This window comes from Cotesia glomerata, linkage group LG5 (genome assembly GCF_020080835.1).
Source record: "Cotesia glomerata isolate CgM1 linkage group LG5, MPM_Cglom_v2.3, whole genome shotgun sequence".
NCBI classification, from domain to species: domain Eukaryota; kingdom Metazoa; phylum Arthropoda; class Insecta; order Hymenoptera; family Braconidae; genus Cotesia; species Cotesia glomerata.
The window spans coordinates 5,857,372-5,884,372 of record NC_058162.1 but is presented as its reverse complement, the minus strand read 5'-3'; the positions used below and the strand labels follow the sequence as shown (position 1 = coordinate 5,884,372).

General features: G+C 25.3%; 2 protein-coding genes, 1 long non-coding RNA gene and 1 other non-coding gene across 9 annotated transcripts; 3 read left to right on the top strand and 1 right to left on the bottom strand.

Annotated features, from left to right (window-relative positions):
- Positions 1-3,471: 3,471 nt before the first annotated feature.
- On the top strand, positions 3,472-4,956 carry LOC123264875. Of its 2 annotated transcripts, XR_006509430.1 has the most exons (3): positions 3,472-3,629; positions 3,906-4,158; positions 4,851-4,956. It is a non-coding gene; the product is annotated as an uncharacterized LOC123264875 (long non-coding RNA). The 2 variants fall into 2 exon arrangements; XR_006509429.1 differs by lacking the exon at positions 3,472-3,629 and having other exon boundaries at positions 3,826-4,158.
- A 474-nt stretch (positions 4,957-5,430) lies between these two features.
- On the top strand, positions 5,431-7,531 carry LOC123264804 (organic cation transporter protein-like). The gene has a single exon (XM_044728295.1). It carries the CDS (start codon positions 5,729-5,731, stop codon positions 7,469-7,471), a length of 1,743 nt encoding a protein of 580 aa, XP_044584230.1. The 5' UTR covers positions 5,431-5,728; the 3' UTR covers positions 7,472-7,531.
- A 2,780-nt stretch (positions 7,532-10,311) lies between these two features.
- On the bottom strand, positions 10,312-26,516 carry LOC123264791 (V-type proton ATPase 116 kDa subunit a1-like). 5 transcript variants are annotated; one of them, XM_044728276.1, is made up of 14 exons: positions 26,278-26,516; positions 18,443-18,588; positions 17,814-17,993; positions 17,601-17,729; positions 17,410-17,525; positions 17,204-17,330; positions 15,305-15,481; positions 14,920-15,132; positions 14,631-14,844; positions 13,683-14,109; positions 13,487-13,614; positions 11,834-12,105; positions 11,350-11,765; positions 10,312-10,450 (listed from the first exon to the last, which is right to left on the bottom strand). In XM_044728276.1, the coding sequence occupies exons 2-14, from the start codon at positions 18,557-18,559 to the stop codon at positions 10,345-10,347; spliced, it is 2,622 nt and encodes an 873-aa protein (XP_044584211.1). In that variant the 5' UTR covers positions 18,560-18,588; positions 26,278-26,516; the 3' UTR covers positions 10,312-10,344. The 5 variants fall into 5 exon arrangements, with proteins under 5 accessions (XP_044584211.1, XP_044584214.1, XP_044584212.1 ...); XM_044728279.1 differs by lacking the exon at positions 26,278-26,516 and adding an exon at positions 21,523-21,652; XM_044728277.1 differs by lacking the exon at positions 26,278-26,516 and adding an exon at positions 21,338-21,495.
- LOC123266407 lies at positions 22,185-22,317 on the top strand. The gene has a single exon (XR_006509774.1). It is a non-coding gene; the product is annotated as a U4atac minor spliceosomal RNA (small nuclear RNA).
- Positions 26,517-27,001: the final 485 nt, after the last annotated feature.

The window sequence follows — 27,001 nt, the reverse complement described above, 5'->3', positions numbered from 1 at the left end:
AGTAAAAAAAATTTAATGTTTTCTAAGTATGATTTTTTTAATAAAATCAACAAATCCCCAGATGTCTGCTGATTTTATAGATTTTATTATCATTAGAATAAATTTCAGAGTAACCTAAAAAAAAAATAAGGAAAAATAATTAATTATAAAATATCTATTATTTATAATAATATTTAATTATATTTAATTGTTAACAAACCCATCACGATCTCCAGCCATCACTAATCTTTGATGCGGTACGGTTTTCATGATAATTGCTTTTCTAATTACAAGTTCAAGCTTATAAACAAAACTTATCGGAATTTCATTTCACTTAGGGCCAGTTTTTCAATCCTAGATAAAATTTTATCCGAGATAAAAGTACTGCCAATATAATGATAAAAATAAATAATTCAGCACAGTGATATTGCGTACGAGTAGTTCTCCCTGAATTCAGTCACTTATTTTGAATTAAAATAAATAAACATTAGCCGCATGTCACAAAAATCCCGAGAAAAAATGTATCTATATAATTATATATAATTGTATGTAATCATATATGATTATATATGGAATCACATATATAATTATATACAATTATATATGATCATACATAATTATATATAATCATACATGATTATATATGGAATCATATATGAGGTTATATATAATCATGTATAATTATATGTGACTATATATGGAGCAATATACAACCATGCAGGATTATATATAGTTTCATATACAATTATATATAAATATATAGAATTATATATAATCATACATTATTATATATGGAATTGTATATGAGGTTATATATAATCATATATAATTATATATGGAGCAATACACAGCCATGCAGGATTATATATAGTTCCATATACAATTATATATAAGTATATAGAATTATATATAATCATACATGATTATATATGGAATTGTATATGAGGTTATATATAATCATATATAATTATATGTGACTATATATGGCGAGCAATATACAACCATGCAGGATTATATATAGTTCCATATACAATTATATATAAGTATATAGAATTATATGTAATCATACATGATTATATATGGAATTGTATATGAGGTTATATATAATCATATATAATTATATATGACTATATATGGAGCAATATACAACCATGCAGGATTATATATAGTTCCATATACAATTATATATAAGTATATAGAATTATATATAATCATACATGATTATATATGGAATTGTATATGAGGTTAATATATAATCATATATAATTATATATGACTATATATGGAGCAATACACAGCCATGCAAGATTGTATATAGTCCCATATATAATTATATATGCTTATATATAATTAACAGACATAAAAATTTTTTCTTTGAAAAAAATTTTTTTTTGGTAATCACAAAAAGTGTAAAATGATGTTTATAATATTACGTTTGAATAATTCTGAAATACAAAATTTGTCACATTTCCTATGAGATGTTTTGGTCTACTTTGCTACTACCTAATAGTAAAATCATTATTTATTTTATTATTTAAATAAGTGTTATATTATAATAAAATTCGGTAAAATAAATAAATTATGAATAATGACTATCCAAATATATATTAAAATCAATTTTTATATTCCATTTATGATAAACTCATATGATACATTATGTAGATCATAGAATCATTATCATCTAAGACTGCAGCACGGCAGACAGACACTTCAAGACGCACGGAGATCACCAAAGATAAGCAGCATTGAGCAGGGTTAGTAGTTGGATGGGTGACCGCTGGTGTTATAGCTATAAAATTATATCAAGATATTTTTTTTTTTGCATTTTAATTGGTAACACAGAATTGCGTAGGACCATATTAATATTCTATCCATAAAATTAACCCAATAATTAATTAGATGTATTAAATATTGTTACATATAATTAGATATGATTATATTTGGCCATTTTTCATATATAATCATATATAACCAATTTATATAAATATTTTTTATCGGGATATTAATCTTCAACTGTGACAACTTGCTGATTGTAAATAAATAAAATAAAAATTAGGAAAACGGATGACCCTGAAGGCCATCCCTGCAACTTCCCGCTAATTCCATATCTAAGCGCTTGAAATTGCACTTGTAACGTTAACGAGCTCTTCGAGCTCCAAATTACAATTTATGTGTTATTTTGAGTTCTCCGAGCTCAAAGCGGTCGCTGTTCTCTATGCTTTTGAGCTCTTCAAGCTCATATCTTGCGTTTGACATATCTATTATTAATCTATAATTGTGTTAATTAATTTAAAAACAATTTAAATGACACAACAAGAGGTTATTATTATTTTTATGATATATTTATTTTTTATTTAAATAAATGACCAAATTCATGGAGAATTAACTGAGAGCAATATCACGTCGCTAAATTATTTATTTCTTTTTTTTTTTTTTTATTATATTGACAATACTTTTATCTCGGATAAAATTTTATCCCGGATTGAAAAACTGGCCCTTAAGGGTTTACATTTTTTCTCTCTCTCGCCCTCTATTGGACAAACGAAAGTATCTCTGTCATACTTGTACAACAAATGGAATCTTAAAACGCATTTTATGCATAAATAAATGAAAATTTTCCAAAAAAGCGCTTCGCTCTTCGATAGATAATTTAATTATCTATCGAAGAGCGAAGCGTTTTTTTTCGAAATTTTATCACATACATGAGAAAAACACGTTTGAAAATCAATTATAAACCGCTCTTAAAGGACAAAATATACAAAATACACATCGCCATCTACAGAAAATTTTTTATTTATATTTTCATTTGTAGGTAACTGAAGAATAATCAGAATAATCATCTGATTTATGAAATTGAATAATACTGAAGTTAGTCGTCAGCTGTTAATTTTAAAAATTTTTTTAATAAATCAATTACAATAAAAAAATACTTCTAAAAATTTTCACTTGTAATTTTCATTAATTTTCACATGTGGAACTTTTTAATTAAATTTTTTTATAATAGTTTAATTGCTATAAAATTAAAAAAAAAGTTTTTAATATCTGTCAACTTCAGTGTCATTAAATTGATTGAAACCCCAAGATAAACTCAACTATTGCTTATTTAAAATTTTTCAACCATTTTGAATCTTTTGTAAGTTATTTTGAAAATTTTTTAACCACTTTTAATAATTGACAGATTTAAAAATTTCCAAACCAAAATTAAAACTTAAGAATAAAATGTTTAATTTAAATTCTTATTTTTTTTGTATTATTCGCGACCCTTGATTATGTATAACAATAAAATTAGCCGACATTTTTAATTTTTTAATTTTGCTTAATTTACTAAATTATAACTAAAAAATATTAAAAAAAAATTGCGCTTATAGTTTTTGAAGTTTTTAACAAATAAAAAATTTTTTTTTTATAATAATTCTTCAATAAAAAAAATCATAAAAATTTTTAGATGCCGGCTAACTTTATTTTCATTGATTATGTACATACATAGTTGATATTAAATCCACTTACGTCTATCCACTTACTGACAAACTGTATATATATTTTCTTTGATGTAAAATTAAATTTATTAATTTTTAAATTCAGTTCTGTTGATGTTATAGTTATTGTGATAAATTACAGTAACAGTGACATATATCTCAATAAAATCTCGGGTAATAATTGTTTATTAATGTTAACACGGCCTCAATTGTCTAGATGTAAATAAGAAAAATTAATAACATTGTTATTTTCTATTACGTCAAGTTTCATAACACATTAGTAATTGGAAAATTATTAAATATTTATTTTGTGTATCAAATCTTTTAAATAATTTAATTTTTTTATTTTGTAAAATTAAAAATTATCTAAATTCCCACATAAATATTTAGAAAAAAAAAAAATTTATTACAAATAGAAATTTACAAAGTGATTTATATAAATGCTTAGAGAATTTTATGTGACAGTTTTCAAACTACAGCAGAATGATTAAAAAAAGACTAAAAAACTAAATATCAGCGGATAAGCTATACTCTGACTGACGCTTGCCCGTCTGCAGGCAACAATTGTTCACGAACTCGTGTACGCACTGCATGTGCTTTAAAAGTTTTTTTTAAATATATAATAATATTTATTAATAATACTCAATTGTTATTATTATTTCCATTATTCATGATAAATTTAACGCAAGTTGGATCAAAATACGTAAGTTGAACTTTTTTACTTTTTACTTGTTATTTAAATAAATTTATTGATAAACTTTATACCCTGAGATCACTGAATATTTCATCAGAATTTTTTTTTTAATTATTCACCGGATAACTATGATGAAATTGATATATTTTATGAATTTATTTTATAATTTATAACCTATTGACACAATGTAAAAATTTTTATATATTAATTTGATCGTTATTGACAAAATATAATTTTTACAATGATATAAAAAATATCTCAGTAAAAAATATGCACAATAACCAAAAAATTTTTCTAATAAATATATAAGAAAAAATGATACAGAAGTTAGCCGACATTTAAAAACGTTTTAATTTTTTTTTATTGAAAAAATGACTAGAAAAAAAATTTTCATTTGTAAAAAACTGTAAGTGCAATTTTTAAAAAATATTTTTTTGTTCTAATTTAATTATTAAAAACAAAAAAGTAAAAACGTCGGCTAACTTTAGTATCATTAGAGAAAAATAATTTTAATTATTTATTATTTTATTTTTATTTATCATAAAATATGTAAAATATTATTTTTTAAATATTAAATATATTGAAAATTTGTGTTTTTTTTTTAATTAAATTTTATGATTTATAAATGTGTTCAGTTTTAAATATAAAATAAGAAATTTTTTATTTATTAATTTATATTTTTCATTTTTTTTATTTATCAGATTCAATGAAGAAGAGATTTCACAAGATTAAATTTGTGATAAACTTACACCAACTCCAATAAAGTTAAATTTAGTAATAGTCACATTATTATTATAAGCTACATAATAATAATAACAATAGAACAATATAACAGCAACAACTGATAAAAAAATCTATTTCTGGCAGTAATTTTTCATATTTATCACCATAAAGATACTTCTCTATCTATGTAAATATAAATTTATTGGCCTAGTTTGAATTACCAATAAAAGTTAATCTTCATTGGTATAATTGTTCTTCATAACTGAGGAGTAATTAATTAATAATCGCTAATCTGCCATAATTACAGAAGATGATACATTTGTAAAACAATTAAAACTCTTTACAAAATCGATTAAAAAATTAGAAATTAATTACACTTAAATAGATAAAAATAAAAATTGTTATTCTTTGGAAATTGACCTCACTTGTGTGTACTTAAGACATCAATACTTTACAACAGAAACATTATTTTAATGTTATGTAACGAATGAATTACATAAGATTTTTTAAAGAATAATTTAGATTTTTATAAAATTATTTTTTGAAGAAAATAATCATAATAATAATGACAAAAAGAAAATTATAGAAAAAGAGTTGATAAATAATGTAAAACAACAAGTTTTTTTTCGCAATTTAATAGTCAGAGACTAGTAAAGATATTGAATGCACTGTTACTAAAGGTTACTAACCCAATTGCATTACTCCGTAGTCCCAATTGCATTACTCAGTAGTCTATTGAGCGGCATACGTGGCTGATCAGTATCATTCATTCATTCACTGATCAGTATTGAAAAAATCCAACAAAACTCTCGAAAAAAAACTAACTTATATAAGTCTAAAATAAAATAAAATAAAAATGGCAAGTGTTGATGCAGATCTCGAGGAGTTAATGTCCCATATTGGTGAATTTGGAAAATATCAAACATTTCAATTTTGCTTACACGTGGTATCAGGACTATTAGCTGGCCTTCATATGTTAACGCTAATTACTGTCGCGGCGGTACCTGATCACAAATGTATTGTACCTGGTCTAATAGATAAACTCGGTTTATCCGATAAATCAGAACTAAATTGGGACATTGTACCAGGTATAAATGCAACTTATCCAAACGGAACAGAACTAACCGACGTTCCGTTAAATTTGGATTCCTGTCATTACTTAACAAATGATTCAATAGTAAAACAATGCGATGATTGGATCTATGATGACACATATTACAAATCTTCTCGAGGAATAGAGTGGAATTTTGTTTGCTCAAATAAATGGAAAGGCGCAGTAGCGCAGTCGACTTACATGTTAGGTGTATTTACCGGAGCTGTTACTTTAGGCAGTTTAGCTGATAAATACGGGCGTAAAATAATATTTTGCATATCAGCAACCGGGCAACTTATACTAGGTGTAATAGTTGCATTTATTCCGGAATATTATACATTTTTGTGTCTAAGATTTCTATACGGTATATTCGGTTCATCTGGAGCTTATATTACCGGATTTGTACTTACTATGGAAATGGTTGGATCATCAAAACGCACTTTTTGCGGCATTATGTTCCAAGTGTGTTTTTCATTCGGATTTGTCCTTGTTGCTCTCTGGGGATTCATTATTAAAGACAGAATGTGGCTGCAAATTGTCTACGGTCTTCATAGTTTTATTTTAATTGGCCATTGGTGGCTTATGGACGAATCTCCGAGGTGGCTGTGGGTTCAGGGACGTCCTAAAGAAGCTATAAAAATAGTCCAAAAAGCGCTTAAATTTAACGGTGATAATCCTATGATAGATGAAGATAAATTTGTCGCTAAAAATCTAGCTAAATATAGTAACAGCAATAATAATAAAAGTGTAAAAAGTAGCAATGGTGTTATTGATTTACTTAAAACTCCAAATTTGAGAAAAAATTTTCTTAATGTTTGTCTTAATTGGTTCGCAAATGCAATTGTCTATTACGGTCTTTCATTGAGCAGCGGCAATCTTGAAGGCAATCCGTATTTAATGCTAGCTTTGAGCGGTATTGTTGAATTACCGAGTTATGTATTTACAGTATTAGTTATGGACAGAGTAGGAAGAAGATTTTTAGTAAGTGTTTTCATGATTATCGGCGGGATTTGCTGTGTAGTAGCTGCTTCAATTCCCAAAGAATTATTTGGCGGTAGCAACGCTGTGATTGGGATTGTTTTATTCGGTAAATCCTGTATTGCAATATCATTTGCGGTGATTTATAATTACACTGCCGAATTATTCCCAACTGTTTTGAGAAATACCGCGCTTGGAGTCGGCTCTATGTGCTGTCGTCTTAGCGGAGCTTTAACTCCGATGCTTTTATTGTTAGACACGCTTGATCCAAGGGTACCAGCTACTACTTTTGGCGGCGTTGCTTTGATTTCTGGGTTCTTAGCTTTGTACCTTCCTGAAACCGCTGGACATCCCATGCCGGAAACTCTTGAGGATGGCGAGAAATTTGGGGTAGGGGATACTTGCTTTACTACGTGCCTTGGGAAGAGATTTAATGATAAAGATATTCAACTTAATTCTATTAATTCTATTGGTGATGATGATTGTGATAGACAAGAAAGTAATCAAAAAATTAATAATTCTAAATAAGATTTTAAAGATACTTTTTATTTTTTTTATGTACTTCAATTAAAAAAAAAAAAAATTTTTTTTCAATACTCAATTTATTTATATTTAAATATCAACTCTCTATAGTTATATAATTACTTAATTACTTTATATTGAATACTTAATAAACTTAATAATAATGTTAAAAATATTACTAAGGTCGGTGATTTTATTAAAGAGGATTTATTATTTTTTAAGCCAACTTACCCGATCTACTTAAAGATTATTCAATTTTTATTTATTAATTATTTTCACTTAAATATTGTCGGTATAAGCGTTCCGAATTATTTTTTCGGTTACTAAAAAAAGTTTCATTTCTAAAAATTGTAAAAATGTAAAACACCGCATGACATTAAGCTATATTTTACAACATTGTAGCGACCCTGTTATTGGCCTATGTACTGATAGAAGGATTTATTTGCATTAAAAAATATTTGTTAATAGTTAACAAATCATTTATTAGAGACCACTTTTTAGTATTAAACAAATATTTCTTAGTATTTAAAATGATTTTTTTGTATTTAATAAATCTGATATTCATTTATTAAATTTTAATAAATCTTTTTAAATACTAAGAAATATTTATTAAGGACTAACAAATGGCTTCTAATAAATGATTTGTTAAATATTAACAAATATTTTTAACTACAAACAAATCCTTCTATCAGTGTGGGTTGTTGGGCTGATTTAAAAATAAATAAATCAAGTGAAAAATAACATCTTTAAATAATTCCAATTAAAATTGTCTTGAAAAATCAAAAAATTTTTAATTATTACATATTCACCCGATGATGGTATGAGTGCTCATATCGACAATATTGTGGTGAAAATAATTAATAAATACAAATTAAATATTCTCTAAGTAGATCGAGTAAGTTGGCTTAAAAAATAATAAATCCTCTTTAATAAATAATAATAATAATAATATCAAAGTTATAGTTAAATATTAAAAAAAAAAATAAATTTTGTAATCAAAATTATAATTTAAAAAAATATTTTTAAATAATTAATTAATCTTTTTTTCTGATTTAAAAAAGTGTGATAAAAATTAAAAAAAAAAATTAGGAAAACGGTTGACCCTGAAGGCCATCCCTGCAACTTCCCGCTACTTTCGTAATTAAGCGCTCAAAAACGCACTTATTACATTTTTGAGCTCGAAGAGCTCAAAAATATAATTTTGTGTAGTTTTGAGCTCTCCAAGCTCAAAAGTCTGATGAAAGTTTAATAAAACACTATTTTTTGAATTTTCAAACCACAATAACTTTTGAATGAATGAACCGATTTTCACGCGGTTGGCGGCATTCGACGCAGTTTTTCAAATTCTATGATAAATTTTTAAACACAAATTGATAAGACCGGAAGTTTCGGTGTAATTCGAAAAAAACACTTTTTTTCGATTTCTTTCGTCAACGATAACTCACGAAAGAATCAACCGATTTTGACTAGATTGGTGGTGATCGACGTGATTTTTTTATGTTAAGAGCTGATTAGTTTTTGGAATTGATCGGTCGAGCCGTTTGAAAGTTATTAAAAAAAAAACCACAATTGGAAAAAATTTTTTTCGCAGTTTTTTTAAGATTTCTCAAAATCTATCGGTCCGAATCGGGCCAACTTGTATTTAAAATCTAAGTTTAGTCGAACCCTTTCGAATGACACCAACCGCGATCAAATCGATCAAGCCGTTCAAAAGTTATGAGAGGTTTACATACATCCACACATACATACACACACACGCACACACACATACATACATACATACATACATACATACATACAGACACCATCTCGGGAATAGTCTTAATAACTTCCCGATTTTTGAAAATTTTTAATTTTCTTAGTGGGAAGTTAAAAATAATTTGTATGAAATTAAAAAAAAAGAACATATTTACAATTAATTAGAAAAAAAAATTGTTAAAATTATTTTTTAAGCATTTTATGTGTATATAAATTATAACTCTTAATACCGTCGATTATTGTTAGTTTAGTTGTTGAACAAATTTATTTTATAAAATTTAATTAGTGTAGTGAAAAAAAAAAAATTGTAAAACGAAAACTATTTTTAATACGATTATATTAAAATAATAAAATGTTTTTTTTCTTTAAACATTAAATATTTATTATCCCAACCATTTTCGCTTTTAATAAAAATATTACTTATTATTTAAATTGTACATTTATAAATTTAAACACTAGTTTTTTTCTAAAGAAAGTTATAAATTCTAATAAAATAAGACCTTATTAAGTGACGAAACATTTAATGATATGTTTTTTATGTATCAGAAATAAATGTATACATATCGAGTTAACAGTGAAAGAAAGAAATAGTTGAATTAGTTTGGTTTGTAAGGTAATGCAACAACCGGTGATTGAATAACAGATCTATGCTAAACACATATATGTTGCAAATGCGCTGGGTATATCATTTGATTTATTATTTAAATAAATAAAATTACAATATTTTATACATTTATATTATGCAAATTATTTAAATGTACATCACTATTACTTTTATTAATTGATTATGGAACACTGCATCTGTATAATCTTTTTCAATTAAAATTCAATTTTTTTATTATTTAAAAATTTAATTCATATTTTTCAATATTTTCCACATTTTGATTGGATATCATTTAAAAAAAATATATATACGTTTTATTTTTACCATTAAATTTTGTATTGATTTAAATTCAAGTCCAAACCATAAATTATAATTTTGTAATTTGATATATTTTGCTTATATTTATCTAAAGCAGCACTATTTTCATAATTTATCAAATGAAAATTATTTTCTATTATAAACCCTTAAAATTATTGTCTTTTTAATTGACGATGATTTATTCCATAGATATGTATATCTAATCTTCATCTTCCTCGGTAGATGCTGTATCTATAATACTTTTGAAACAAAAAGGTTGAAATAGATGTCCATGGCCTTCATAAAATTTACTCATAAATTCGACCCTAAATAATAAAAAAAATATTATTAAACATCTAATAATAGATAATATATTATTAGATTAATGATCTAATAATAGATAATATTTTACTTAATTAATAATCTAACAATAAATAATATATTATTAGATTAATAATCTAATATAATCTATATATATATATATATATATATATATATATCAATTGCTGTGCGTTAGTCTCGCTAAAACTCAAAAACGGCTGGACCGATTAAAAAAATTTTTTTTTTGTTTTGTACGTTATAGTTCAAGGATGGTTTAGAAAAATAAAAAACTGAAAAAAAAATCCTAAATATTAAAAAATCAAAAATATCAAGTAAGTAACATCAATTGTTTCCTGCTTCACAGCAGTATTTCATTTGTCACCTATATAAGTCTATCTATTTATATAAAATTGAATAGTTGTGCGTTAGTCTCGCTAAAACTCAAAAACGACTGGACCGATTTCAACAATTTTCTTTTTGTTTTGTTCGCTATAGTTCAGGGATGTTTTTGAAAGAATAAAATTTTCGAAAAACCCGAAAATTCAGCTGAGGAAATCAACAGATTTAAAATTTTTAATCGTCTATCTTTTGTATATATAGATAATAGACAAAAAAAAATTTCATAAATTCAGTGTTCATTTTTTGGGATCTTGATTTTCTGGCGATAATGAGAAGCGAGTTTCATTTAATAATTTGACAAAATTCTAACCGCACTTCATGCAGCCAGTATTTATTCTTTATCGGAGTAGATTAGAGTTTGAAGATTGATAATCGCTGTTCGAAAGGTGTAATAAAATATATTGTAGGTGATACGAAGTTCACCGGGTCAGCTAGTAGATGATATATTATTAGATTAATAATCTAATAATAGATAATTATTTTTTATTAATAAAACTAAACTTACCAATGAAGTCGAAGTGTATGAAGAAAGGCTGAAAGACCTTCCATCAGGACAAGAATAGCAATAGTGAAAAATGACCACATTGCAAATGCAATAAATATAGTAATACCACCAATAAAATCTCTATCTGGAGCAAATTTAATTCCTTGAGTTAATATTTGAACCCATAATACTTCTGAAAGTTGAGCATGAGCTAACGACAAAGCCCAAAGTCGCAAATAAGACGCAGTATGGGATACTGTTGAAAGGATATATTCAATAGTATGGATAGCTTGGTGGATCATTATTTCACTAAAGCTATCTTCTTCATGATCATCATGACCACCACCATGATTACGGCTTACACTATTCAGTGTATCGCCATTGGATGGAAAATTACTGCTTTCAAGTTCAATATCTTGTGAAGCAACTCCATTATTCTAAAAAAAAACATTTTTTTTTTTCAATTTTATTCACTAGTTTAAAAATAAATAATATTTGTATTTACCTGTCGCTTTTTCGATGCTTTATTTGTAATTAACCAATAGAGTGGTTTACCGAATAATAATACCGGAGCGCAGAGAAGCGCTCCGTATTTAAATACATCTTGTACAATATCTTGATTTGGATACATCCATTTAGGACAGGGTTTTACTACTGTAGCTAAGGTTTCATTGACAGCCGATGAAGAAGACTCTGATTGTCCTTGACCACCTCCAAGCATCATGTTAATAAATATTATTAAAACTGACGGTGCGCAGCGAGGCTCCCAGTCGGTACCTGAATATATTTGTCATATTTTTATTTAAAAAAAAATTAATCATATATTTAATACTAGAAACCTTGCAGTCACTATGTGACTGTCGTGACTTGTGAACTATGAATAAATAAAATTTTGCTTTATTAAATAATGACTTTCGTTAAATTGCACTGTACTTCCTTCAATATTGACATTTTTAAAGATATAAGCTCATCCTGATGTTATACTCCTCAAAAGCTTTCATTTGAGTATCCACATGCATTTTTATATATTTTTCATATATACATATATATAATATAAATAAATATATGAAAAATTGATGTGGGTACTCAAATGAAAGGTCTCGATGAGTGTAATGTCGAGGTGAGCTTATATCTTTAAAAATGTCAATAGTTCATAAGATACAAGGTCATTTCTTAATTATTTATATTTATAAAGATATAAGCTCATCCCGATGTAACACTCATCAAGAGCTTTCATTTGAGTACCCACATGCACTTTGATATACTTTTCATATATACATATATATAATATATATAAATATATGAAAAATTGATGTGGGTACTCAAATAAATGGTCTCGATGAGTGTAATGTCGAGGTGAGCTTATATCTTTAAAAATGTCAATAGTTCATAAGATACAAGGTTATTTCTTAATTATTTATATTTATAAAGATATAAGCTCATCCCGATGTAACACTCATCAAGAGCTTTCATTTGAGTACCCACATGCACTTTGATATACTTTTCATATATACATATATATAATATATATAAATATATGAAAAATTGATGTGGGTACTCAAATAAATGGTCTCGATGAATGTAATGTCGGGATGAGTTTATATCTTTAAAAATGTCAATAGTTCACAAGACACAAGGTCGTTTCTTAATTATGTTAAATTGCATTGTACTTTTTTAACTATTGATGTTTTTAAAGATATAAGCTCATCCCGATGTTACACTCATCAAGAGCTTTCATTTGAGTACCCACATGCATTTTTGATATATTTTTCATATATACATACATATATATAATATATATAAATATATGAAAAAATTATGTGGGTACTTAAATGAAAGGTCTTGATGAGTGTAACATCGGGATGAGCTTATACCTTTAAAAATGTCAATAGTTCACAAGATACAAGGTCATTTCTTAATTATGTATCTAGAGATAATGCATTTTCAAATGCAGTCTAAATACTTATAATAATCTTATAATCATAAATTGACTATTGGTGAGAATGATATGAAATCATGAAAAGGCACAACTCCAGGTCAAGACTTTTCCAACGATACCAAATTTAACCAGAAAAACCCATTTTATCATGTAAATACACTGGCCAAAAAATTTTGCTTATTCTCTTAATAATATAGATAATTAAAGGATTAAACAAACCTTTTGCTGCAGCGCTGTATAAAATCCATTTTATTATCATAAGTGCCGCCAAATACGCAAAAAGAAGAATGAGAAACAAAAGTTGGGGCAAAAATTCCAAAACAAGACTTGCGTATTTTTTAAAATGTCTAAAAAAAAATAAAAAAAAAAACATTTTTTAATAAAGTTATTAATTAATATAATTAATAAAACTTACATTATATTTATAACGCTAACACAAACGCCGAAAATCATGTGAACAACACCGAAAATAATGGATAATTTCATTTTATATGAATTCAAGAAAATAATTTTATTTTCAGCGAGCGCCCAAGCTGGATCTAATCCTATAGGATATGGTACTTGTGCATATCCAGCAGGTGTTGCAGGGTCTGGTTGAAGGTGTTTATTTTCCATTAACTCTTTACCGGTAAATTCTACTCTCCAACTAGATCCAAATATATTTACAGACTTTGAAAAAATATCATTGTAAATAATTCCGGTGTAAATTGAAAATATTCCCATGAGTAATATTATATAACGACCAGCAAAAAATATATTCCATATTTCGTTGTCTGTTTTTTTAGCGGATAACTTTTTTTCCCAAATTACCATCCAAGCACCAAAAATAGTCAATATTAAACCTAAATTAAAATAAAATTATTGTTAATAATAATTAACCCCTGACAAGCACATTAGGTAAAAAGTACCCGCCCCAAAATTTTATTTCGTTATAATTCTTTGTGTATATTTAAACTTCGATAGTATTTTTATCTATTTTAATTGGCACTAATTAATTTAATATTATATCTATTTTATAGAGAATTTTTTGAGCTTTGATTTAAAAAAAAAAAATTCTCTAACTTTATTAGGGACCATGATATTTGAAAATAAAATATGTTGGGTACTTTTCGCCCTCAATGCCTAAAGAGGTATATGGTTTAGAAGTGTGCTTGTCAGTGGTTAATATTATTATTATTTAATAATATATTATATTATATAATATATTAATTAAATAATATATTAATAATATATTATATTATATATTATATTAAGATTTTTTGTATCAATTTTGGATGGCCGCAAGGAGTTTCGACTTCATGGCCAATTAAATAAATAAATAATAATAATAATAATAATAATAATAATAATAATAAAATCTCACCATGACCAGTATCACCAAACATAACACTGAATAAAAATGGAAATGTTATGATTGTATACAGCGCTGGGTTAGCTTCTCTGTAAGATGCGACACCGTAAGAGTCAATTAAATTTTGGAATCCTTTTGTAAATTTATTAGACCTATTGAATGTTGGTGGATCTTCATCTGTATGGATAACATTTAAAAATGAAGGGATTGAACTTCCACATAATCTCTGAAAAATATTAAATAGACAATAATGTATTGTAAAGAGTTTATGAAGATGATAAAAAAAGAAAAAATAGTTTACCGATCCTTCCGTAAGACAACTTTGAACCATTGTAAGGTCAGCCATTGGCACCCAGCATTCTCCTATCAAACACTTTTTCGTAACATCCATGTTAAATAAATTCATGGTATGATAAATCGCTTTCATTTTTCGGACCATAATACTCCAATTAGGTATTTCTTTAGCAACGTTGTGCAGTACTCGTTGTCGATGATCATGAGTTTGATTAAGAACCTTATTTAATTAAATAAAATATATATTAATAAAAAAAAAATTTTTAATTTCTACATGCGGGATTTTTTTTCTAAAATATTTTAATCACAATTTAATCGTCATAAAAATAAAAAAAAATTGTTCAATATTTGTTAAATTCAATATCATAGATAAATAAAATTTAATTACTTACTAAATTGAGATCCTCTAAACGAGTACGAACTCCTTTTAGCATTTCTAATCGTTCTGCATTGCTGTTGGGGCAAGAATATAATGAAGCATGAAATCCAGCACATACTTTTTTGATACGGCTCTTCAATTGTTCACCTTGAAAAAACGCTACAAATACCGTTTTATAAATTTCATTACCCTGAAAAAATAAATAATAATAATTATTATTGTTTATTAGTAGATTTCATGGAAATCTAACTATTGCATTGGTCCTCATGACGGAACTTTTGAAAAATAAAATTTTGCTATATTTCGACTCAGCTCGTCAAGCGGATTCAGAAAATGCATATGGTTCAAAAGTTTATATATGTATGTATTTATATATATCGATGGTCTAATTAGCAATTTGTCTAACTCCTTATTTTTTAGAGGGTGATTTTTTAACATTTTGATGTAGTAATAATCCAATTATAAATTATTTGAATGATTCAAATCTAAATATTATATCTTTAGTAAATATTAATGATATTAAATGGTTTTTTAAAGTGATAATAAATTTTTAACTAATTGTTTTTTTCGTACAAATAGAAGATTCTCTAAAATGGAGTTAGACAATTTGCTAATTAGAACGTCGATATATACGATATAATCGACATTGTTTCTTCTCTAACTCCCGCAATTCTTTACGGATCCCAATAAAATGTAACATAATCATTCTTAAGACGATTTCTGAGGTCAAGTTCTAAGATGAGCTAAATCTGTCTATTAGTTTAGAAATGGGAGCAATTCAGAGATATATATTTTTGCTGTCACCTGGCTTAAACCAGGTGTTTTCGATACTGAGATTCTTACTAATATTTACTCTTTTTTCAGCACTTAGTTAACTTTTTTGGATAACTATTATAAGCTTCTCACTATATATTTTATTTTTTTTTTTTTTTTTTTTTTTTTTCCCCTATTATATCTCAATTATTGTTACCATTCTTTATACTACATACTAAATAGTTATAGATCATATTCCTGACTTACTGTGTGGACCTGTATTTTATTAGCATTAATTAAAATTTCTAATTTGTACTTCGCCTCTTGTTATAAAAATTATACTAAGTTAAACTATGTATAAATTGTTTTATGACCCTGTTATTGACCTTCGGGCTGTTGGGTCTATTCTGAACGAAATAAATAAATTCAAAAATTTTTAAAAATTGCAAAAATTTTCACTTTCACCGTATTTCCGTGCAATTACAATTGAACGCGATATCCTATCAAAATTCTGTCAATTGCATCTGAAAGCTTATTAAATAAACTTTAATTTGCATACCTCACTATCAGTCTAGGCCAAAAATTACCTACTTTCTCAGACACATAGAAAGAAAAATTTCCTTGAATCAAGTAAATAATTTTGAATGATTTTATCTTTTTGATTTGAGTAGAAAAATTCTTAAACTAAGAAATTTTTCTTAATTTAAGTAAATTTTACTTAATTCAAGAATTTTTCGTCTTGATTCAAGACAATGAAACTCTTCAAAATTATTTTCTTGGTTCAAGACGAAAAATTCTTGAATTAAGTTAATTTTTTTTTCAGTACAGATTTAATAAAATTTTACTTTTGCTTTCATTTTGAGGTCATTGTTTTATTGCAACAGAAGTTGTTTATTATTATTAATATTATTTTATAAGAAGTATGTTTTTTTATTCGAGAAATCTACTTATATTTCGGCTGCCAAATGGTCTTTTTTTATTCTAATAAACATTATTCTCATTTCTAATTATTTTCTTTATAAATGTTATAGCTTAATATTTAATTTTCTCACACACTCTGTAACACTTTATGTATCTTTTGGCTATTAGGGGACGTTGTCCTATAGTTAGTTAATAAATTACATTACAATACATTATTAAAAAAAAATAAAATTTTTACCGTATTTGGATCTTCAAGAGGCTTTTCTAATTCAGATTGTCGAAGAAAGACATTGCCTCGAGATATTCTCCAAAGCATCCGTTCAAACGCCGGCACACGCTCCCGATTGACAACTCCAGCGACAAATCTTTAATATAAATAAAATAATTAATTTAACTTATTATGATAAATTGGGATAATTATTTTAAAAAAATAAAAAAAATTACTCAAGTCGTCCACGGCCTGTAGTTGTCGGATACTGCTGCTCTTCATTGATCAAAGCTCGTGTAATAGAGTCATTAGCCTCCTCCTGCTGATCGAGAAACAAAAAAGAGCCTTGATTCTTCGACTAAACGGTAATATCAATCACACTATTTGTTAAATCGTAACGACACCGGCTGTCGAATTACTTAGGTACCTCGGTAAAAAATACTTGAGTTTTTTCAAGAACATGCTGCAACTCTGATAGCTCCAAATAATTACTCTTAAGATTAACTGCGTTGTGTGTTAATTCCAGTATATCATGCTCCGTTTTTTCAATGTGTGCCTGAAATTATTTATTGTTATATAATTAATTTTATTTATAGTTTTTACAGTGATTATATTAAATATATTTAAAATAAAATAAGACCTCAAGATCGATAACTTCACGGGGAATTGGCGCTCGAGGCAAATCGCCGACTATTTCAGCGACTGGTACATCCTCTTTTTTAACTTCTGCTTCAATGTAACGAAGCTTCCGTTCCATTTCATCGCAACGACGAACTTCATTTACAAATTTACGTTGGAAATAATTAACGCTGCTATTCAACTGTATAATTATAGATATTTAAGAAGTTAATATAAAGAAGAAAAAAAAAATTATAGTGATTATAAATTATTTATTATAAACTGTCAATTAGCGATTATCAATTATCAATTACTAAAAATTTTTATCTATCTTCTCTTTACAGATGCTATTTATTGTATATAAACATTACTAAACATTCTACACATGAAAATGTAACATATTTTTGTAAATTGCCGAGGGTGTTTCTTTACAAATAAATAGATAAATAATTTTTTCTTAAGACTAATAAAAAAGCCGCAATTTCAAAATTGAGATTTTATAATTAACAAAAATTTGAATCATCCATTATAAATCTTAATTGAGGAATTACGGTGAAAATATTAGTTGTATAAAAAAATTATAAAAAATATTATTAATATTATTTTTTCATGAAATTGTAAGATAATTGTTCATCATAATCATTCACTTACGTCGCGAAATTGAACAGTTCCGGTCTCTCCAAGTTCCGAGACAGAAAGATAAGCTGCCTCTGGCTGGATAAACAGCTGGCATAAAGCCATCTCTTCACTTCTAAACATGCTGCCCATTTTTAATCCAAGATATGCCGTATCCTTTTCTGTAATAAAATTTATTATTATTATTATTATTATTATTTTTATTGTTATTATTATTATTCTAAGGCAATAAATCCCGATCCTAAATTCCCGATCCAGGACTGGTCTAGGCTGTCCGAATTATTTTTTCGGTTACTGAAAAAAGTTACACTGAGTAAAAAATTACATCTTTCTCTAATAATAATTGTCAAAAACGAATTTTAATTGTTAATTTTCACCTAAATTTTCTCTGATGGTATGATACCTTATACCGATAAAAATGTTAAGGTGAAGTACTAATTATAAAAAATTAGTCATTCTTCAATAATTTAGGATCGGGATTTATCGCCTTAGAATAATAATAATAACTATAGTAACACCGATCTTCGAGTCAAATATATATATATACACACTAGCCGTTACCCGCCAAATTTATTCAAAAAAGTTATTTTTAAAAAACTGCATTTTTAATTTGTTAAAATTTATACATGTTAATTTTTTTTAATAATTTTTTTTGCCATAATTTATTTGTTAAAAAGCTATTAAAATTATTAAACATCTGCTAAATTAATTTTCATAGACGTGAACATGATAGCCTGAGTTTGAATTTTTCATATTTAATCTATATTTTTATAAATTGAATATGAATAACATATTTCAAACCCTGACATTCATGCTCACATCTATCCATGGTGTAGGCCTACTGGGGATCCCGCCATGTAAAATAACGGGGACGCATCGCATGACACAGTACCTCCATGGTGATGTGGAAAGCTGTGTCAATCATTATTTTTAACTCATATAAATTTATAATGCCCTAATTTATTATCTGAGTGTGTAAATTTCATAAAATTCATTTATGATATAACTACTTACGTAGTTAGATAACAAAATTAATATTTTTCGCGCCTGGCGTATATTGTACGCCACGCGAAGCGGGCGGGTAACGGCTAGTTTTTTATAAATGTAACAACAAAATATGTTCTAAGCTATTAAGGTAAAAGCTCTGATAGATGATCACGTACCAGTATATGATCACTCCGTGTATTTGTATATCTATATTCACAAATATAGGTATACAAATACATAGAGTGATCATATAATGGTACATGATCATCTATTAGGGCTTTTACCTTATATAAAAATTTTTAATTTTTTTTATATTTAATGCCTTCTTATTATCCTTTAGGAATTGAATTTTATAATTTTTTAATTAACGCCCACGCAAGGATTTGTGAGGGTGGCATTTCATAAAATTCATTCTTTACAGCTCAAAAACTCAAAAAAAATAAATCTGGCCAAGTTTCAATCCTTTAGCTGCTATAGATCAAAAGGTACAATTTCTTTTAATTTTACGCCCACGCACGGACATGTGGGGGTAGAATTTAATGAAATTTATTCTTAACAGCTCAAAAACGCCAAAAAAGCATTCTGGCCATGTTTCAAAGTATTAATAGCTATAGATTGAAATTTACGAATTTTTTCTTAATTTGACGCCCCCGCACGGGCACGCCAGGGGGGTGGAATGTCACAGAATTCGTTTTAAAAATTTCTAAATGTAATTTGAAACATTCTGACCAAGTTTTGAACTATTAAAAGCCATAATTGAAAAATATGAATTTTTTTTCGTGAACACCCCGCAACCCCCCTTGTGGGTGGAATTTCGTGAAATCCGTTCTTAGCTGACCTCTACTTGGCAAAAGGAATATTCCTGCCAAATTTCAAGTCTCTAGGTCTTATAGTTCCAGAGATATCATGATGAGTGACTATCTATATCTATAGAAAGTCTCCTATATATATATATATATATATATATATATATATATATATATATATATATATATATATATATATATATATATATATATATATATATGTACGTATAGATATATTAAAAACTTTAAAAAATTTTTATTATTATTATTATTATTAGATTTTCAGGTAATTGGCTCTCCCCAATCTAATACAAACAATTTTTTTTTTATTTTTTCGTAATATTGTTAGCCTTTATTTCCCTCCAGGCATTTAAAAATATATTAAATTATTATTAATATTATGTAAAAAAAATTTTTCAAAAATTAAAAACATACATATAATATAATAAATCGCAATAAAACAATAACTCAAGTCATTAATATGAATTATAATTCATGAAATATATTATTTAATGTGTTATATTATATCTTTACATGTTCATATGACACAGTTAATTTGTCTTTCAATAGCGCTAATTTTATAATAATTTTGTTCCGTTAAGTACAGAAATTCATGCGTGGATCTAAAAAAATTTATGATAATAATTTGAATTATATCACAATAAATTAATATTTAATTTTTTAATTAATATTTAAAAAATTAATAACTTAATTTTGAATTAAAGCTTACATTTATTTTTTTTTAAATGTCCTTGGTAGAAAATTGATAAGACTTATAAAGCAAGTGCAATAGAATAATAAAGGTATATTAAATGATGTGTTAACATAGCACTTAGCACGATTAAATACTACGATAAATTCAATTTATGATTATATGAAATTAATTTTTTAAAAGCAATAGATATTAATTAAAAACTTAAATTACATTGAAGATTTTAAAAATTTTCCTTTTATATCAATCAAAAAAAAAATTTTTAATAAAAATTTTCCTTCATCCATCTAATGATAATTTATTAAAAAAATTGCATAATAGTTTTGTATAAAAAAAGGACGTATAAACTTTAATTAAAATCAAATTTCTGGTTTATAAACTAATTATTGATATTAGCTAACTTACTTTTTACTCTATCACGTGCAGTTGTAATTCTGACACGTGAGACTTAATTTAATTGTTTAATTTCAATTATCAAGCGTATTATGTATAAATTAACATATTTTGTATTTATAAAAAAAAAAAAAAAAAAAAAAAAAAAAAATTAATTAAAAGATTATGATGGTAAAATATAAAAAACAGCTACATACAGACAGCACCAGTAATACACAGCATATACGTAACTTATGAATGTCCAGAGGTAGATTATATTACTGACGACAAAATTTTTCAACCACTTCGTTAAAGTGGAACATATCTTGTAGAAATTATATACCAACAGTTAAGGTCTACACCGTCTACGTTGGTTAACAATTTCTCCCTCTTTTCTTGATCTCCGCTGATAAGATAACTTATATAAATGTATTTTATCATATCAGATATATAAATTTTATTTAAAGTCTAAGAAAATTATTTATTTCAATTTTATTACTTAAAAACACACTCACTTTTCGGAACAATAAATTTTATTTAATAACTAAAAAGAATTCATAAATAAATTTTTATCGTTTGTATCATTTAATATTATGCAAAAGACATATTTTCAAATTGAAAATAAAACGCTCTAATAATTGATGACAATCTGATGAACTAAATTTCACTGATAAAAAGCTGTGGTGTTGATTATTTAAAAAAATTGTTTTTATTCTTTATTTAATAATGATTTTAATTTTAATGAAAATATTCATAATTTTTAGTTTAATTAAAAAAGAAAAATTTATAGTAGTTACTTAAACTCTCAAGAGAGGGCGAAATCTTTCCGCAGTTAGTTCGTCATATCGAATGCTTATATTCCGAATCCATCTGACTTTCCCCCGTTCTTGTCTACGGGAGCATAGTGTTCAATGATCGTAAGTGAGAGTACTGATGCCATAAAACCCATATGAATTATATGACCGCATCCGTGTGTAGGGTTGCCTTATACACGTGTTGCAATTTTTGAAGGACCTCTTTACTTTACAAGAGGTCTTTAATTTATTAATTATCAATCGAATAAAAATTTTAATAATTATAAATTAGCAATCTTTCTAAATGTGTAACTAGTTCATTATTTTTAACTATCATTAGAAATAATAATATTATTTTTAATTTTATAGATATTTTTCTGACGTAAGTAATTATAAATTTTCAGCTTATTGGCTATCCAGTATAATACAACAATTTTTTCTCTAATTATTCATAAGGTAAAAGCCCCAATATATGATCATGTACCAGTATATGATCACTCCATGTATTTGTATACCTATATTTGTGAATATAGATATACAAATACATGGAGTGATCATATACTGGTACATGATCATATATTGGGGCTTTTACCTTAATTACTTTTAATTCTATAATTTAATTTGTAAGGACAAAAAAAAATTTGTTTTATTAATAATTGCATTTAATTAATTACGTCAACTTTTTATTTAATTAATAGTAGATTTAATTGTTCAATAAATTTTCTTATGCGAGAAATTAAAATTCATGGATGTAAATTTTAAATAATTGTTTTTTTTTTTTTTTTTTTTTTTTTTTTTTTATATTATAATAAAATTTAGTAAATGAGCATAATATTTATTTTAATGGTCCATTCACGTATCTGTATGGTAACTAGTTTAAAATACTTAAACAGCGACGACAACCTTGGACACTAATCAACGATTTGTATTGAGTGACCTTAATAACCGCGTCAACAGCTGTCACGTTCACTATTGCGAACAAGTGATGAGTGATGACCTGATGAAAAATACTACTGAGGACCCATATTATTTTATTTTTTTAATTCATTATCAAATTAATACTTGTAAGCGGAAAGGGATGTAAAAAGCCATTCAGGCCATACATTATATGAAATAAACTACTACTACTACTACTACTACTGAGGACCCTTTAATCTAAAGATTTACAGTTTTGTTATTTTTAATTGGTAAAAATATCCATCAGCTATTTTAACTTTTAATAACAATATAGTTTTCTTCTTATATTTTTTCGTTAAAAAAATTATATTAAAAGCTAAATGGATAAAAAATATCTCTAAAAAATTTATTATAAGTTAATTACATTATATTTAATGTATTTATGAGTTTCCAAAACTATTTTAGAGTTAAACTACTGAATTAAATTACAACTTTAATAAAAAAAGTTCTTGAAGATGATTGTTTTACGCATCACAACTTATCTTTAGTACATTGAACTCTTTCTCTTTCATTGTTACATTGTCGCATTCCTCAGGTGTTTCCTGTTCGTTCATTCATCCTACAAACAATTGATCATATTATGTTGTTAAACATTATTGTGAATAAATTACAAATATTTCCTTTTTTTTTTTTTTTTTTTTTAATACTAAAAAATGTATTTGAAAAATTTGAAATAATTTCATAAATATGATGACTAATTGCAGATTTTTAATACGTAACACTGGATGGTGTATGGTAGGTAAATTGATTTATGCAACTGGTTAGTGAGCCTTATCAGACAATGACGTCATTTTCTAGATCTTGATAATAAAGTTTATTGTGTATATAATACACGATTATTTCATTTTTTATTAGTATATCTCAAGAATTTATAAAACTTTAATAAAAATAAAAAAAATTTTATTATTTTATTAAATTAAATTCTTTTAAGTTATTACGTTAATTAAGCTATTTAAGTTATTAAATTAATTTTTAAACTATGAAAAAATTTTTTCATTAATATTCATATGGCAGAAAATTATAATTTATTTTGCCTATTTGTAAAAAAGATCTATCATTTAAATTATGAAATATTTAATTAAACAACACAAAATATTTTTTGATATTTAATATAAGTATAAAAAAAAAATTATTTAAAACAGGGTAAGTATATAATATTATTTTACGCGTAAAAATAATTTATTGCTAGTCCAAGGAAAATAGTTGAAAGGATTATCATTACCAACAAGCCATTCTATTTGTTTGCAATCTAGTTAATCTAGTCATTTATTTTATTTTCAAGTATGTGCTCAAGTTTTTATCTTTAATATTACGATTACGATTAATTAGTTGCGTGGATTATACACAAATATATAAATTTATTTTAATCAATTAAATTATTTATCAAAAAGTGACTTAAAATAAATAAATAAATTATTTATAATATAAAATACTTTTATTTTTTTTTTTAACTATATTAATTAATTATTATTATTATTATTTGATATTTTTTAAAATTTAAATGAATTTGATAGTACAATAAAAACAGCATAAAAACTCAGTATATAATATATTTTAATTCTTATCTCAATAAGTTACGCCATAAGCTGAATCAACGAGAAAAATATTTTATATATTTCCGGTGCACATATACTTATTATATTCCAAACAGTAATTTAGAAGACTAATATGTGTACTTTTATAAGTGGAGTATATAATAATATACATAAAATATGCCAAGGATTTAGGTAGATTTTTTTTCCTATTATTTCAGTATCATATTTATAATACTAGCTGTTTATTTTGATGCTTATGATTTATTGTGAATACTTTATGATGGTTTTATTATTTTATTATTCTGGGGCTGAATTGATTATCTAATACGAGCATTGGCCAAGTTTCAATCCTATATGCTATACCGGAGTAGTAAAACAATCTGAAACAATTTTAACTCTACGCCAACTGATAACTATACTAAATTACCACTGATTTAATAATAACATGACTTATTATCTAACAATCACATATGTTGATTCTAGCTTCTAAAAGTATTTTTTACAATTTTTTTTCAATAAATAATATTTTTTACGTGAGCGTTTTAGAGTATATTTATTTTATTAAAAATTATAAATTAAAAAAATTATTATTTATTGATAATGCTAAAGTTAGCTGAAGTTTTTTATTTTTTTTTTTTAAATTAAATTAAAACTAAAAAATATTTTTAAAAAATTCCAATTATAGTTTTTCAAGTTTTTTACAAATGAAAATTTTTTTTTGTAATAATTTGTTCAATAAAAAAAATTCTAAAATTTTTTAGATGTCGGCTAACTTAATTTTCATTATTTATTTATTTATTTATAAACAAATTTTATTACTGCATTAATTATTATTTGAAATATAAGTTTTTCTTCATTTATAAATTAAAAAATAGTTAAAGTGTCGGAAAAAAATAATATTTATTGAAAAATTATTTTTAATCAATTTTTATTTTAAGAAATAAATTTTTTTAATTATGAATGATGATAATTGGTGGAATTTTTATTTGTGGATACAATATTTAATTTTTTTTTTAGAATAATGAGACTAATTGCATCAATAAAGTATAATATAACATAAATATTTTAATTGGTAATCAATGACTGTCTACGAGAGGGTCATTCATTCGCTTTTGCACCCTTCAAACTCGACTAAAATTAATCGATATTTACTTATTTTTACCTCATGATTCTTTTTATCAAGAAAACAACTAAAATATATAGAATTTACTTGAAATATTTTATTTTATTATCACTAATGATAAAATAGTTATAAAGAATTGTCATAAATATAAGTATTATGCGCGTACATTGATTAGAAACATGTACCATAAATTAATTTTTATTTAAATAAATTTCAACCTTGATAAAATTTTTTAAATTATTAAAAATAAATTTTTCAAAATTAATAAAAAAAAAAATTATTTATTAAATAAATAACAAAAAATAATAGTGCCGGTATTTTAAAACTCAGAACTGGAATCATTAGACTTTTCAAATTATTTTTTATTTTTATAAAAAATTATTAAAAAAATTTTTTCATTAAAAATTTTTGAAATTTCTAAATGTAGAATTTTTTTTATTGAAATTTATTAATTTAAAAAATTGACAGGTTTTTTATTTTAAATATTTTGAACCCCCGTGAGCTCCCCCATAGTTTAGAACTGTAAAGTGAAATGTGTGATAAAGTAGTAATAGTAATACATACTAGATTTATTGACAAGTGTGAGTATCTTACACGTTGCTCAAAAACTGTTGGCCACAGACACAATAAATACAAATGCAATGAACAACGTGGCATTTGAAGACCTGTTGCACTGTTATATTTAATAATAACTCGGTATTTTTCAGCTTAACTTTTTAAACTCACTATTTATAAGAAATATTATTTAACAGCACACATATTGTCAAAAATTTTGTTTTTTATTATTATTAATATTAATTTTATTAATTATAAAAATATATTCGTTTTGAAAAAATAAATCACTTAGTAAAAATAGTAATAATAATTATTATTTATTATTATGATAGTAGAAATAATTAAACCATGGCCTGTTATTTTTAATACAGAGAACACATGTACAACTTGTACAATATTATACTATTGCAATCGTATCGGACGACGGGCCGTTTGAGACTGGCTGTAGGCAGCAAGGCAATAAATCCCACTTAGTATTTGTATTTGTATTCGTATTCATATTCAAGTTTGCTCCTAAGCGACAAATATAAAATGTAAACAGTAACAAAGCTTATTTAAATAATAAAATAAATCTTTCAAATGTTTATTATTATTAATTATTTAGAACTAAATTAAAATTTAATATTATTTACAAAAATTCACTTTATCATTATTATAAAAAAATATTAGTAAAAAGTTTATTATTTATTATTTATAAAATTTAATTTAGAACTTTAAGGGCCAGTTTTTCAAT